Raw genomic sequence first — 15,665 nt, 5'->3', positions numbered from 1 at the left:
CAGCATCAGCCTGACACTACTGTCCACTGCCAGCCCACCTCCCGGGCGTGGAAGGTGCCCGGCCTCCACCAAGGTCTTGCAGCAGGTCATGTCGCCTCCCTACAACCCTGAGGGAAGAAGCCAGGCATGGAAAGTCTGACCTTCCCTGAAATAAAGAACATCCCACAAATGGAAAAAGTGAGTTCAAGAAAAAATCTGTGGTCCTGGGCGGGGAGGACAGAAGCCCTGTTGCTGGAGAAGTCCACATGTGTCTGCCAGGCTGTGAGACAGCAGTCCCTGGAGGGAATCGGTAGTGCGGCAGTCGGGCACCTCTGGCCCCTCCCTGGAAGGTGACCTGGGGGGTGTGACCCTGCCAGGTGGTGCCGGTGTCACCCCACAGTTACGGGGTGGAGGGAGCTGTCTCCCGACACAGCGGAGTCTCCCAGAGATGCCCAGAGACTGCAAGCACAGAGCCAGCGCATGGGGCGCGTGAAGGCACTGCCACCCTGTGCGGGAGCTCGCTGGGTCCCATGCCACGCATGCCAGTGCTGTGCAGAGACGAGGATGGGGCGCCCATGGGCAGATGCCGCCTGTCACCCCCAGGACGTCTGGAAGGGCACTCATGTAGCACACGCTGCCTCTGGGGAGTGACACCCAAGGCGACCCCACGGCCCGCGGCTCCTGGACAGCTTTGTGGCAGGAGGATGCTCTGCCCACAGCCCCTGGGATCCCAGCCTGGAGCAGGAGCAGGCCTCCTGCCAAGGGGTTTGGAGACGCAGGTCCCAGCCTTCCTTCCCGGGGCTGAATCCAGGGTGATCGCCCTGTCTGTGAGTGTCACACCTAACTCCACTTCTGACCTCTGCTACGCAAGGCAATGCTCTGTGCCTCCCTCCGGTTCCCTAGCGGCCCAATGGATAAAGGCCTGCCACCTGCCCCACCCCACCCGAGCCACTTCCCTTGCCCTCAGCATGGACCTATGCCTTCCCCCTGCCCATAACCGCCCTCTGTTTCCTGCCTGTCCCTGACGGGCGCCACTGTGTCCACCAGGGTCCCCACCGGGCCCAGCACACCGTTGGCACAAGCGCCCACTGTCCAAGGTGGGTCAGGGCCCCAGGGTTAGGTGAGTCCTGCAAGGACGGGGAGGGGCCCAGAGGGTCTGCCCGCCACCTGCCCGCGGCTCCCAGGCCCCGACTAATAGATGCAGAGCAGCGGGAGGTGAGTGGGTGGCCAGGGGCAGGACCCCACCAGGCCAGGGTCACCGAGGGGGACGCCGTGGAGGGTGCGGCCGAGGTCACCTTCTCAGTGTCTTCCCGCAGGTTGTGCACCCTCACCTTCACCCTGGAATGCCCCTCACCCAGAGCGTCCACAGGCCCCGGCTCTCACTCGGGATGTGGGCCCTCGGGGTTATGGCCGCATGGGGACCCCCTGAGACCAGCACCACCCTTCCCCCACTGCAGGGAAGTGCCGTCCCCAGTCACCTACTTGGGGAGAGAAAACCCTCATTGAAGACATTTCTAGAGAGTTGCTCAGCAAAGAGATCCTATTACAGCTTTCAGTTAAACCCCAAACCCAAGCCCACAGCACATCGAACGTTTGTCGCCCTTGATGGGAGATCACCCAAGACCAAGTCGGGGGTCAGGGCTCCAGGCCCCGGGTCCTGGCTGGCAGAGGTGGGACGTGTCTGGGGGCAGGGGGGCACGAGTCTGTGCATGAGTCTGCTCCCACCTGTGAGGGGCAGGCGCAGGAGGGTGGAGAGGGTGAGGTCACGTGCAGGCGGGGTCTGCGCAAGTGGCACCCAGTGGGACTGGGTTCACTCTAAATGACAAACGGGGCGCCGTCCCCTCCTGACTGGACTCCTTTCTCCCTGAGATAGGGGCACCACCTCCTTCACTCCAGGGATGGACTCAGTGGGTGTAGCTGGGTGTGCTCCCCATGCTCTGGTGCCACCCGGCAGGGACCCAGCCCACTCCGGGGACAGGAAACCGTCGCAGGATACTCGGCCCATGACCCACACGTGTGAGATGGGAGGAAACACTCCAAGGCCGGGCTCTCCACTCGCCGTACCCCGGGCCGCGCACCAGGCCTGAGACCCACGCGCCTGCTCCGTTTGGAAGAGGAGGTGAGCCCTCCCTCCTGGAAAAATACCGAATGGTTCCTCCAGCTCTGACAGAGGCGAGGGTGTGCGGCGGGGAGAGGACATCCGGGGGACACGCTGGGACACATTCTGAGGCGGATTTATTGCTTTCAGCTAAAACGGAGGCAGCGCATTATTGTCTGTGACTCCGCAACTGTTCATTTGCACATCAACACGGACACGCCGCGAGGCCGTTAACGATGGCTTTGGAGATATTGGAACGTCTTTGGGAATCACTATCAATAAAAAACAAACTGGCGGTGGGAAGTTACTATTTCTCCCCTAGTAAACTTCCTGACATTTTACTCCATTATGGACGTTGTCCAAGGTATAATGAAATGCCGGGTGATGGATGGGCCTCCCGCAGCCTCCGCGCTCCGCAGGATCCCCGGCCAGGAGCGTGGCCGCCTGCCCAGCCGCAAAGAGCCGCCCTCTTTGTCTGTAGCCCCAGCAGCTGGCCCGGGGGCGCACCATGCTCGTGACAAGCTCGGGGGCGGATCACGGGCCAGCGGCCCCCTGCTCTGCAGGATGCCCCCGCTACCCCCAGGGCACACACGCTTCCTCCTGTCCTGGGTGGGGGTGGGGGGCCGCCCACACGCTCCTGCTGAGCCGGCCACTCACCCTCCTTGCGCTGGTCCCGGGTGCTCCTGGTGGTCACTGTGCTGACCATCCCACACCCGCAGTGCACCGCCACCCTCCGGGCCTGAGCATGGCTTGGTGTACCCCATCCACCCCTTCACTAGGGGGAGATCCCTGGGGCTCTACAGGGTCACCCCTGCCCTGCCCTCTGAGGGCCAGGTCATAAAGACCTACCCCCAGGTCTCAAGTGCACAGAGCCTAGTAGACTCACACGTGGAACCCCAAGAAGTGCAGACCAGTCTGCCCAGGGTCACAGAGCCAGTGACCCCAGCACCAAGAGACAAGCTCAGGTCCATTGTCAACACCTGTGCTTCTTCACAGCGGCTCCCCAAGGACTCCATGCTGACTAGCAGTCGTTCATACTCTAGTCTGAGTGAGGCAGGGTAGTACAGGCTGCATGGAGACCCAGACTCCCAGGTGCTAGGGCAGGCTTACACTCGGCAGGCAGGCCTGCACACAGTGGGCTGCATGCACCATCGGTGTCCCCCCCCCCAGCCTGGGGGAAGCCCCGCTGACAAACCCCACAGCACAGGGCTCTGACCTAGGTCACTTCCTGAGAAACACCCTTCTGTGATATCAGGAGCCTGCCATCCTCTGGGCCTCCCTCACCATCACGAGGGCCACAGGGCTCCTCCCTGTCCCTGGACCTTCCCACCATCCTGAGGATAAAGCCAGACTGCCAGGCTTGGCTCTCCTCCTGACCCACTGCCTCCAGGCTGCACTCCCAGATACGCACTCTGCCCTCCATATCCCTCCTCTGCCACCTTCCCCTCCCCGACTCCCTCTCCACTCCCTGCCAGCACCTGGGGTCACACCCCAGATAGGCCAGGGCTTCAGGGGAGGGTGATGGCGGGACCTGCCTGAACCTCTGCACCCCAGAGTTTTCCCCCGTAGGATCGGGATCCAACCATTACGGTAATTCCTGCATGTGGTACATTTATACACGCACCATAAATGCCAAACGATGGAACTGGTTACAGACAAGATACAGCTGCCAGGTCCCAGTGCCCACAGATGCCCCAGGCCCTCCCACCCTGGGCTCTCAGCCTGCACGAGCCACCATCACCTGCTGACACTGCTGTGCAGACGCGGCTCGTGCCCGGAGTTCTGGGGGAGGCTGCAGCCCTGGGGCTCTAGTCTCTGTCCCTGCTGCCTCGGGGCCCCGGGGACGCTGGGGGACATGTCCACCTGACCGTCAAGCCTGCCACAAAGCCGGGACACGCGCTCCGGGATGTGGGGCCTGTCCCGCGGGTGACAGCAGGACTCCTGAGGATGTAGATGGGAGCAGTGGGCCTGCGGGGCCTACGGGGTCTTGGGAGCCACCCCGGGCAGGGGAGGGCCCCCGGGGGAGCACCTACCTCGGCTGCCAGCGGCGGGCCTGGGAGCCTCGGGGCCTGGGGCGAGCGGCCCCTGGGGGTCACCCATGAAGTGGTGAAACCAGCGGCGCCGCAGCTGGCGGAGCTCCGAGTTTCGGCCGCGGAGCCAGCGGGGCCCAGGCCGGGGCCGCGCCAGGGGCCCGTGCAGCACATCCACGCCCAGCAGCAGCTCTGGGCTGACACGGGGGGCCTGCAGCGCCCGGCTGTCCAGCAGGCCCACGCCCAGCGCCACGGCGGCCACCGGCAAGGCCTGCAGGGGGCCAGGTGCGCGGGGTCCCGGCGGGAGGGCCACGCGCACTCGCTGCAGGAGCAGCAAGCTGCCGGTCATCAGGTAGGCGGCCGTGAGGAAGAAGAGCAGGAACTGGGTGCGGCGGAGCAGCTTCTGCAGCCGGAAGGAGGGTTTGGCCATGCCCCCGGGACAGAGGGGCTCCCGGCTGGAGCCTGGGCACGGCTCCTAACGCCCAGGTGGGAGGGAGGCCGGGGCCTCCAGAGGCCTCATCCCCGCGTCCCGGTGCCCGCCTGTGCTCCTCAGGGTCAGCAGGTGCGCTGGGGGCAGCATCACGCGTCTCCGGCTACAGGACCCCGCAGCTGTGGCTTCTGCCCCTGTGTCACCAGCTTCACCATCGCTGAGCTACACGGACACACATCCCCGGCTGCGGAATCTGGAAGAGCAGAAAGAGCACGCTTAGATGCCACGGTGTGTGTGTGTGTGGGGGGGGTGGGCACTGAGGCTCCTGCCTCAGTTTACCCACGGGACACCTGTGCTATGGATGCACCGACAGAGCGCAGGGCTCCAGGCACAGCCCTGCGAGCTGCCGGCTGTGTGCCCCTGGGCAGTTATTCCAGCCTCAGCCTCCCCACCAATGGGGAATGACACCCCCATCCCCACAACTGAGCAGATCCCGTGACAGAGGGACTGTGACAGACTCCACCAGCCAGGCCCTGACCTGAGCACTGACCCCGGGGCAGCCCAGCGAGGCGGAAGGGGTAGGAGCCCCATTTTACAGGCAAGGCGATTGGAGGCAAAGATAGTTTGCCGAGTCGTTCAGCCGGCAGAGGAGCCAAGGTACCCATAAGCAGCAGGTGCCCCATGCATGCGAACGGCCTGCCAAGTCCCCGCTGGGGGTGCCTCAGGACTGGAAACTGTTCTAGAAACTGCTTCTGCAGTGGTCACTGGGCTGAGCAGGGGAGAGGGTGTGGGCACGCACCTGCTATCTCGGAGGTGGGCACCTGGTGGGAAAGCAGGAGGGCGCCCCGCGCTGGCCCAGGCTCCTGCGGCGGCGCCCCTCAAGTGTGCTGCTCGCTGCTCGGGGAGGGGGGCTCTGCAGCTGCCGGGAGCCGGGCCGCCGCGCGAGGGTGGCCCTGAGCACAAGGACGGTCTTGTCCCAGGAAGAAAAGCTCCTGGGAGCGTGACTAACGCGGCCTGGGACCCCCGCCAGGCCCGCAGCCCCTCAATGGCCGCTCTGTGCGTGGGGCTCAGCCAGCCCAGCATGAGCAGAAAAGAGGTGTTTGGGCTCTTAGGGGCTGGCATCCTGGGAGAAGACTCTGCAGCCAGAGCAGCCCGCCCCCAGAGCCCATGAGGCCACCCCCCTCCGACCCCCTACCCCCTCCCATCACCAGAGGGGGAGGGGTGGGTTAGCGGGTGGGGAGGTGTGGGCAGGTCCTGGGGTGGGGTGCGGGGTCTGTGCATATCCTGGGGGCCAGGGGTGGGGGTGTGGGCAGGTCCTGGGCCAACAGTGCAGGGTGGGGGCCTGCAGTGGGTCTCCCAGACTCTCCCTGCCCCATCGGATTTGTGAGGCCACAGAGAAAATCCCCAGAAATCCCTGCTGCTCTCTGTGCCTCCTGCTCCAAGAGGCCGCCAGGGCCACCCTCCCGATGCACACCTGCTCACGGGCGCTGCCCTACTCACAACCCCCACCCCAGGGCTCTGGGATAAACACCAGGCTCCAACCAGCTCATCCCGCCCCAGGCCCGGGGCTCGCGCACAGGGATGCGCGCACCCAGACGAAGGGAGCCTCCTGAGCACAGAGTCTCTGCTGCCTCCTCTTGGGCCTCATCTACCCTCTAGGCCCAGTGAATCCCCGGGTATCTTCCAGGGCTTAGCCTGGGTGCCACCTCCCCCAGGGAGCCTTCCCTGACCACCCCACTGCCACCACATGCACACACTGGGGTAGACTCCTCTGCCGTCCCACAGCCTGGGCTGACCCCTGGCCCAGCACCCAGCACCCGGCTCCTGGCATCAGCTGACCCCGCCCAGAAAGCTGTGGATCACCCACGGTGGCCTGTGACCAGCTCCAGGCAAGATCCTGCGCCCGGCTCATGTTTGCAACCCCGACCCCAGCGCAGAGCTTGCCCGGCCTTGTACATGCAGCGATCCTCGTTTCTGAGTACGCTCTTCAAGGTGAAGGAGAGGATGACCGGAGAGGCAAATCCTCAGGTCGAGAAGCTGCTCCCCCTATGGGGTCCAGGGGCTCCGAGCTCTCAGGCCGCGCCCAAATGTGGGGGAGTTGGGGCGAGCGCTGACACCCAGCAGCCAGGACCCTGAGGCAGCAGGAGCCACGAGGTGTGACCCCTGTCCGTGTTGTCATTCTAGGGAGGGGGTCTCGGGTCTGCTTGCAAAAGGCTTCTGCTGATGAACCTGGGGTTCTGTTTGAGAAAAACCCTCTAAAATGAACATAGCCAGACTCTGGCTGTGGAGGGAAGGGGTTGGGGCAGATGGGGTGGAGGGGGTGGCGGGTTAGCACTGTGAATGTATGGTCACAGCTTGGAGTCCCCACAAGCCACACATGGTGGGTGGGTGCTCGCAGAGCCAGGGATCACCCCTAGGCTCCCCCAGGACCCCACCTCTGTAGTCACCCATCCCAGAGGGCCTCCTGGCAGGGAGGGGCTGCGCCTGGGGGCAGGGACGGCCCCTGAAATCCTATAAAGCAGGCCGCCATCCTAAACTCTCCATTATAAGGCCGACTCCCAGCCCAGAACACCTGTGGGGGGTGGAGGGGGGGTCCCCCACCCTGCACTCCTCCCCACCCATGCCCACCCTCCCTGAGGCCAGCAGCCCCTCCAGCAGGGCACCCATCCTACCAGATGTGTTACACGCAGCCCGCAGAGAGGGCGGCTCCAAGGAGTGTGGGGGGAGCGCAGGGTCAGCCCCACAGCATGGCCTGCCCGCCCAGGTCAGCACCCATCAGTGGTGCCTGCGGCACCCCACAGCCCCGGGGGTGAGGTGCTGCTCAGGACGGAGCCCAGGCTCCTCAACTACGATGTGGGGCAGCTAGCTCAGCCCTGCCATTGAAACTCCTGCTCCTGAGAAGTTACGAACACCAAGGAGGCAAATGAGGGAGCAAGAGCCAGAGGAGGGGCCGCGGCAGGTGTGACCCATCCCCTGGTGTCCCTTGTACCCCCACTCCCTGGGGCAGGCCTGGTGCCTCATCCTTGCCTGAAACCACCCCCAGCTGTTGGCAGCTGCTCCCATGTGAGGAAAGATCCCAGCTGGGCCGCGGTCACCCCCACCCCACCCCCGTGGGTGCCCGGCATTCCCCCACCCCAGAGCTGCAGCCCCCACGCCCCGTGGGGTGAGGCCCACTGCCTGCCGTCGGACCACAGGGCCGCACGCCCCCTGCCTGGGCCACCTGCTCTGGAGCCCCCCCTGCGCCCGCTGCATGCAAGGACTCCCACGCGCTTCCATCAGCACCTCCCTAAAATCACGCCGGGTCCGAGCCGCAGGTGTCGTGCCCGGTGTGCCCCAAGCCCAGTGTCCCAGATGCTGCCATGTGAGTGAGCGTGTGGGGGAGCGTGCCAGCTCCTGGGCCCCTCCGCTGGGGGCCTGGGCCAGTTTTCCCATCTTGGAATCAAGCAGGTGCTCTAGGGACCTCGCCCAGGCCCTCATCAGGAGGGGGTGTGGGGCTCAGCCTGTCCCGGGGCTGGACACAGGTGGATGCTCGCTGCCCTGCCCAGACCAGGGCAGGCCTCGGGGAGGAGAGGGAAAGGGGGCACAGAGCTCCTGGGGATCCCGGGGGAGCTGGGGCCCTCTCCTGTTGCTCTGTTGCTGTCTGGGCCTCAGGGGCAGCAGGTGCCCAGCCTGTGGGTGGACAGGTGTCAGGCCCATGGTGCCTGCCTCTCGGGGGGTGGGGGCAATGGGGAGAGGACAGCAGGCAGCCCCTGGGGCCTGGGGGCTGGAAGGAGAGCTGGCAGGGGTCCCCTCCTGACCCCGGGTTCAGAGCTACCCTCCCCAGGGAGCGAGAGCTGTACAGATGGAGGCCCGGGGCCCAGCATGCTACTGTCCCCCAGGAGATGGGCCATGGGGTCCCGGCCACTCAGAGCTCCAGCTTGCAGGATGGGGGGTGTCCTCAGCCTCGGGACCCAGGGCGGGGGGTGGGGAGCCGCACTGGGGAGCCCCCAGCCAGGCACTGCCTGTCCCCGCCTCCAGCCCAGCCTCCATGCACTCAGCTCCCTGCCATCACCAAAGCCCAGGACGGTGGCCTCATTCACAGGAAGAATCAGTGCTGCTGCCCCTCGTGGCGACTCCCCAAGACTCGGACGGCCCAGCCCAAGGTCCTCGGGGCCCCTTCTGGAAAGGCTGCGTCCCAAGCACAGTGTCTCCTGGCCAGCGTGAGCTGTGTCATGTGGGGTCCCCTCACATGCTCTTCCATGGGCTGGGGGGGCCTGTGACCCTGACATAACTCTGAAATGCCTTGTGACCATCAAGGCTCAGCTTCAGTGCCACCCCTTCCAGGAAGCCTTCCTGATCTGTGGCAGAGCCACCCCCCGCCCCCAGAGCCCCACTGTAGGACAGGGATGCTGGGTAAACCACACCTGGGTGATGCATCCTGCCTGGAGTCAGGGCTCCACGCTGCTCTCCCCACGGTTCCTCTCAGCCTGGGGGCCCCTCCGCTCTGGGTGGAGTGCAGGACAGACCCCCAGCAGATCTGTGCCCCCGGCCGCCCTCACCCTGGTGCCCACGCCTCTGCATCTTGGAGGCTCAGACCAAAGAGCAAAGGACTCCCTGACGTTAAATGTCTGGGCCCTCGGGCGGGACAAGGTCTGGGAAATGGGAACGGGGTGGGGATCCCCAGCTTTGAAGACCCAGGTACTTTGATCTGAATGCAGGACTTCAATGAAAAAGCCCAAAATAAGAAAAGCTGCTAAGAGGGCATAAAACATAAGAGAAAGGTGGAGACTGTGTGCACCGTGACGGGGAGGAGGGATGCTGAGGTTCCCACCAGCGCGGCTCACACCCAGCCCCAGAGCCCACTGGGTGCTTCCACGTGCCTGGAATGACCCGCCTGGAATGACCTGCTCGCTCAGGCGTGAATGCGCCACCTCCCCATCAGCCCCCAACGAAGGAATCACAGAGGGCCCGCGTCCCCACCCAGCCTTCACTGAGGGCTCACTACACCAGACCCGCGCTTCCCGATGTGCCGCACACACCACGCAGCCCACGTCCAGGGAGCCCCACGGTGCAGATCCGGAAAGGCAGCAGGGAGCCACCGTGGGGGCTGCCGACTCCCCTCCTCTGCGGGCTGATGGGAGGGAGCCCAACGCTCCCCCGAAGCAGCCTGTCACAACCTGTCTGGGCTACCGCGGGGCCCTGCTCCTGGAGAACCCCATTTTGTTCGTTCACATGCTTCTCCAAATCCCTCCCAGCAATTCGGAAGTGCCTGGGCGAGTGTGTGGAACCCGCAACCTCAGCCCCGCCCTGCAGTCGCTACAGGATGGGGTGCCCGGGGCGCTCCTGCCCTCAGAACCCTGCGGGCCTCAGGCCAAGACGGCCACCCTCCCGGAGGGGCTCACCTTGCCCAGTGTCTTCATGGAGAAGAGAAGCCACGCAGAAGGAAGGGGACCCCGTAGCCAATAGGTGCGCCTTGTTTCTGACCCCCTAAGTTAACTAACCCAGCCTGTTCCCCCATCTGCGTCCCCCATCCACAAGGGCAGGCAGCTCCTCTCCAACCACATTCTCCAAAAGTGGCACACTCGTGAACACCGTGCAGGCAGCCCATCAACACCAGCAAGGAAAGGTTAGAAGAAACCATGTGACAACAAGGCCTGGAGGCCCAAGGACAGGGTATGGTCACGCACGCACTCCCCAGGTGAGCAGGGTGGCCCGCTGGTGGGCATGCTGGTCAGGCGCATCCCTGGATGACGTCCCCGAGGGTCCACCCTGCACCCAGCCCACTCCTGGGCCCTGACCTCAGTGCAGCCCGTGAGGGACGGGCGGCCCTGGGGCTGAGCCGGATGGAAGCACAGGCCGGACTGCCCACCAGGGAAGCAGCCCTTCACAAGCGCCTGCTCAGCAGGATTTCAGTGCGGCCTCCAGGCGTGGGGCGCCGGGGGCCTTGCAGGCCAACTCCACGGGAACCAGCTCCGTGACTCACTCCCCAGTGCTGGCCCTTCAATGACCTGGCCGGACACTCGGGCTTTGGCGGCCCACCAACTGGGAGCCCAGAGCATCATCCCCTTCTGTCTGGTGAGGTGGACAGGAGGGAAGGGACAGGGCCTGGCCTTCTGCCTAACCTAAGCTTTACTTCACTTCCAGCCGGGTGTGCTGCAAGGCCATGGGCCACACCCCGCAGGGCCCCCACACCTGCTGGACAGCGGGGTGTGCTTACCACCAAACTGAGCATCCTTCCAGAGGAGTTAGGAGATCTCACGCTGAGGATGGGAGGTGCAGCTGCAGGTGGGGGCTGCGGGCACCCCCACCCCCGGGCTCAGCGCACCAGCCCAGCAGCCTGCCCAGCTGCCCTGACCTCGAGTGTGCTCAGGAGACTGACGTTCCTGCTCCCTGCCGCTCCTCACAGGACCCGGGGCTCTTGCGGCCCATGGGGGCACCGTCTCCCAGGGACTTCCGAGACCCTAGCCAACAGTATGTGATGGGGGGTGAGGGGCATCCTTGGGGGAGCCCCCCTTGCCTCCTGTCCAGCACCTGCAGCCCTCAGGAAGGAGCTGCTGCACACAGCAAGGCTGGCCAGCCTTTCCGTCCTCTCCACCGCCCCCCCCACCCCTCGCTTCCCTAACCCCATATCCTAGGCCCCATCTCCTGACCTGACTCAGGATGGCCCAACCAAGGATGGCCCCAGTGACTCCACAAACCCAAGCACGCCGTTCAGGCCACAGAAAGGGTGGTGGCATCTGCTGCGGTCAGGAAAGTACAGTGGATTTCCCAGTCTGTCTGTCTGGGGGCAGCCCTGGAAGGGCCCGTGTGGACAGTCACTCCCTGCCGGTGGGGAGGGAGCCAGACCTCGGTGCCAGCCTCCCCCTGCCCAGAGATGGACAGCTGGACCTCTGTGCCCCTACCTCCCTGGGGAGGACCAGCAGACCCCCCATCGACTGGCCACCCCGAGGCTCAGGACACACAGGAGAAACACAATTAGCAGCCCCCAGTCCCGTGTGGGTCCCCACCTGGGGGGGGGGGGGGCGCAGGGCTCTGCTGGGGATATTTTCCAGACCAAATGCACCAGCAATACGGTTCGGTTCGCCTTCTTCTCTGCCTCCGTTCAAGTTCCCGGAGAGGCAGACGGAGCCTCCGCTGGCCGGAAGCCTGGCTTGGCCGCGGAGCAAGGGGAGCTGCCACGGGGACGCGGCTCCTCCCGGAGAGGCAGCGCGCACCCCAACCCCGCGCTCGCCCACCGCCGCGGCCCATGGCCTCCCTTCCACGGACACGGGCGGTTAAGGGCGGGTGTAGAACGCATCCAAAGCTGCCCTGCGCGCCCCCGCCCACCCCGGGCCCCGATCGCTGCCCCCACGCGTGCTCCCCCACTCCTCGCCCTGGCCGGTCGCCCCAGCCAAGCAGGTGCACCCCGCGCCCTCCCTGGCGCCCGCGCGCACCCCACTCCCCGCCCCGGCCCCAGAGGCGCCCCCGCCAGCCGCCCCGAGCCCAGGCAGGTGCAGCCCTGCCGCGCGCCGGCCGCGTCTGCACAAACTTGTTCGCGGGCGGCTGGGAGGCTGGGAAGGAGCGACGAGGGTCCGGGCGGGGTCCCGGCGGCGCGCCCGGGGGCAGGACTCACCCGGTGATCGCCGGCTGGGGCGCCCGCCCCGGGCACCGAGTCCGAGCCCCGGCCCCGCAGCCGCGCAGCCCCCGCGCCCTCGCGAGCGGCCCGACGCGCCTCCAGGCAGAGGCTCCGGGGCTCGGGGCGGCGGGCGGCGGCGGGCGCGGGGGGCGGGCGCGGGGGGCGGGCGCGGGCGCGGGGGGCGGCGGGCTCTGCACATGCTCACTCGCGCGGCCCGGGGACAGCGGCCGGCCGCCGCCGGGTCCTAGAGGCGCCCGCGCCGCTCCGGCCGCCGCGTGGGAGGGGGTTCGGGCTGGGGGCGGGGGCCGCGCCCGGACCTGGCCCGCGAGCCCGGCCACCCCGGCGGAGCAAGGACGCGCGTGAGCTGCCCGGGCGCGTGCACACGGGTGCACACGCGCACGCACGCCGCCCCCCCCCCCGTGATGCACACACCCAGCAGTGCATTGGTGCTCACACTCCGGCACACGTATACACAACACGCGGCACTGCCACACTCACTCAGACAGAGGACAGGACACACCGCATCCCTGTTCCCAGCCCCGCGGACGCACCCTGTGCTCTGTCCCACTCACTCACAGGCGACCCAGGACGCTGTGACAGGGTCACACAGGGTCACACACTTGGTGGTACTCTGGTTCCAACACACAGACACACACCGGGTCACTGTCCCATCCACGGCTGGACTCGGACACACGGAATCACCACCCCACGAGCAGACACACGGACACCACCTCCCAAGCCTGCACACTCAGGGTGCTGCCACCTGCTACTGTACTGCCCCCACACCGACCCTCCACCCTCAGGGCCGACCCACTCCTTCCTGCCATGCCCCACACCAGAGACCACTAACAGACACACTCTGGTGTGGAGTCGGCCTAGGCACTGACCCACAGGCACTCGTGTGTGACACACGAGGCAGACAGGCTCTGATACGGACACACAGGTATACAATCACTCTGCTATCCACAATCCCCCTCTAAATAAGGGCTGGATCCAACCCTAAGGATTTCCCCTCAACACCTCTCCCCTGCCCCTGCCCCTCAGAAGTCCCCCCAGCCACAGTGCCACCCCCTGCGGATGTACCAGCGGGCCCTGTCCTCACCGCGGCTAGAGGCTCCGGGAGGCTGAGGACCAGCAGCAGAGGCTGCAGGAGCAGGTGGCGGTGGCGAGGCTCTAACCCTGTCTTCCTGAAAGGGGAGTTTCATGCCTCCAACAACCGCTAGGGGCAGAGCTGCCTGGCAAGACTCTGAGGAGCCTGTTTGCAACAGGTGCAGGGCGGGCAAGGAGAGGATGAGACTGGGACCCGTTGGAGCCCCGCTTCATGGAGGTCAGCCAAGCGGCACCCAGAGGGGAAGGGGACTTGTTGACATTCGCTCAGCCAAGCCCCAGAGTCAGAATAGAGTCAGCCCCCCCTGGAGCCCTGAGGACACTGGGCGAGGGTACCGGGGTGAGATCCACATCCGGCACTGCCCTGGCATTCCCAGCTTTGCAGAATAGCCCCACGTGTATCCCTCCCAGACTGCGGATGTGTGCAGAGGATCATGCTGGCGACGCTGGTCCTGGCCCCCTCCCCCTGCCCATTATCTCCCTGGGGGCTCACAGGAGGTCAGGGGCTGCCCTCACCGGCTCATTTTACAGAGGAAGCTCCTGTGGCCCGAAGGCGGATAAATGCCCAACGCTCCCAGCAAACAGAGCTCAGGGGAGTGTTGTTAGCCCAGCCCCTCGGGGAGGTCACCGGGGACAGCATTCAGCCAGGAAGACCCCTGTGGCCACTGCCAGGGAGGAGAGTTGCTTCATGACAAGAGAAGAGCCGTCCACTGTGTGTCTGTGCCACTTCTGTGCCCCATGCCACACTGCACCTGCTGTGCAAAGCCGTCCAGGGGCGTGCCATGCAGCCTCTTCCGGGGGCACAGGTAGGGGCGTCTGCTGACTTGGGAGACATGTGGAGCAGGAAGGAGGAGGATGGAAGCCAGGAAGTGGTGGACAAGGGCTTGGTTATGGGGCTCGGACCACCTGTCAGGTGTCCAGACAGCCAGGGGTGTTTCAGAGTTGGGACAAGGTGACAGACAAGAGGTCATGAGGAGGCCGCCTGGACTAGCTGTCACTCCCGACCACTGTCCAGCTCTGCCTCACAGCTGTCACGTCTGCACGGGTAGAACTGTTTGACAGTGGTCCGCATGTCATCTTTGTCCACATCCCAGGAGGTACCTAATACCACGGGGACCTCTGTGGGGGTCCCACCGTGGAACTGACACATCTAGTTACCCCTGGCAGAGCACTGCCTCCCTCTCCCTGCAGGTCTGGGACTAGGGACCTGACCATCTGCTCCCACTTCAATCCCACCTCTTGTCTTTGGGTTTAGACCCCATCTGCTCCTCTCTTTTTGGATCCAGGGACTGAACCCCAAGTATTTACATTGTCTCCTAGTTTCATATTACCTGCTGGCTTATCCATCCACCCATCCTTCCATCCCCCCACCCACCCAACCATCCATCCATGCATCCATCCATCCACCCATCCATCCTTCCATCTGTCCATCCACCCATGTATCCATCCTTCCATTCATCCTTTCATCCATCCTTTCTTTTTTCCATCCACCCACCCATCCATCATCCATCCATTCATGCATCCATCCACTCATCTATCCATCCTTCCACCCACCCATCCATTCATCCATCCACCCAACCATCCATCCACCCATCCTTCCATCCACCCATGTTTTCACTTATTCACTGAGCAAGACGTCCATTGCATTAGTATTGACCACTGAAGCCTCTTTGAAAAGAAGGAGGGGAAAAAAAAAAAAAAAAGAAAAGAAGGAGGGATCTCTTCAAAGAATTTCCAGTGTGAAGAACGGGACAATGAAATAATGCATAAAGTGAGCATGTGCAACAAAGAAGGAGCTCTGCTGTGTCCGTTGGGAGGCTGTAGCTTCAAGCTCATCACCACGTGGTCAAAAGTGTTCCTCTGGGGGTAGCAAAGCACAAGGAGGATGATGGCTGCTGGGAGGGCAAATAGCAGGGTGTGCATGGATGCATATGACACCAAAAGTTTGGAGGAAATCAGGGGAGGCCTCACGGAGGAGGTGACATTTCCATGGACTCCTAGAGGAGAAGTCGGCTTTATCGGGGCTCTAGGGAGCAGGCGCCATTCCAGGCAGGGGAAGCATGAAACACACAGTGTGGTGGAAGGGTTGCTGGTGACCCGATGTCATGACATGTGTAGCCTGTGGTCTGCCACAGAATAAACATATAATGTTTTTTAGCAAATACCATCTGAGGAGCTCTCCCCAAGCTTCCGCACTCCAGAAATGCCGCACATGGGCACTTTCTTGACCCAGCAGGCTCATGGCGTGCCTCCCCCGCAGCGCGGCCATCCTGATGTCCTACTTAAAGCAGCCACCTTGCCGGCCAGTTCCTGGGCTGCACAAAACCTTCACCCCATCGTGACCCGGGGCACATGGTTTTTGTCTGTCATCTCCTTCCTGACCCTCACAGCCCCCCACCGCGCCCCATTTAGAATGTTGCCAATGCA

General features: G+C 64.5%; 1 protein-coding gene across 3 annotated transcripts in view; it reads right to left on the bottom strand.

Moving 5' to 3' along the window:
* The window catches only part of WSCD1 (WSC domain containing 1), a 30,838-nt gene extending 17,503 nt beyond the window's left edge, over positions 1–13,335 (bottom strand). Inside the window, exons 1-2 of one of the 3 annotated variants that reach the window (XM_077893131.1) lie at positions 13,234–13,335; positions 4,111–4,790 (exon numbers count right to left, since the gene is read on the bottom strand). In XM_077893131.1, coding sequence (XP_077749257.1) covers positions 4,111–4,537 — 427 coding nt within the window. In that variant the 5' untranslated portion in view covers positions 4,538–4,790; positions 13,234–13,335. Of the gene's footprint in view, positions 1–4,110; positions 4,791–5,336; positions 5,584–12,128; positions 12,260–13,233 lie in introns of those variants that run through there. The other 2 variants (XM_077893130.1, XM_077893132.1) reach the window with 2 other exon arrangements.
* Positions 13,336–15,665: the final 2,330 nt, after the last annotated feature.

This window comes from Canis aureus, chromosome 3 (genome assembly GCF_053574225.1).
Source record: "Canis aureus isolate CA01 chromosome 3, VMU_Caureus_v.1.0, whole genome shotgun sequence".
NCBI classification, from domain to species: domain Eukaryota; kingdom Metazoa; phylum Chordata; class Mammalia; order Carnivora; family Canidae; genus Canis; species Canis aureus.
This window is presented reverse-complemented; position numbering and strand designations above follow the sequence as displayed.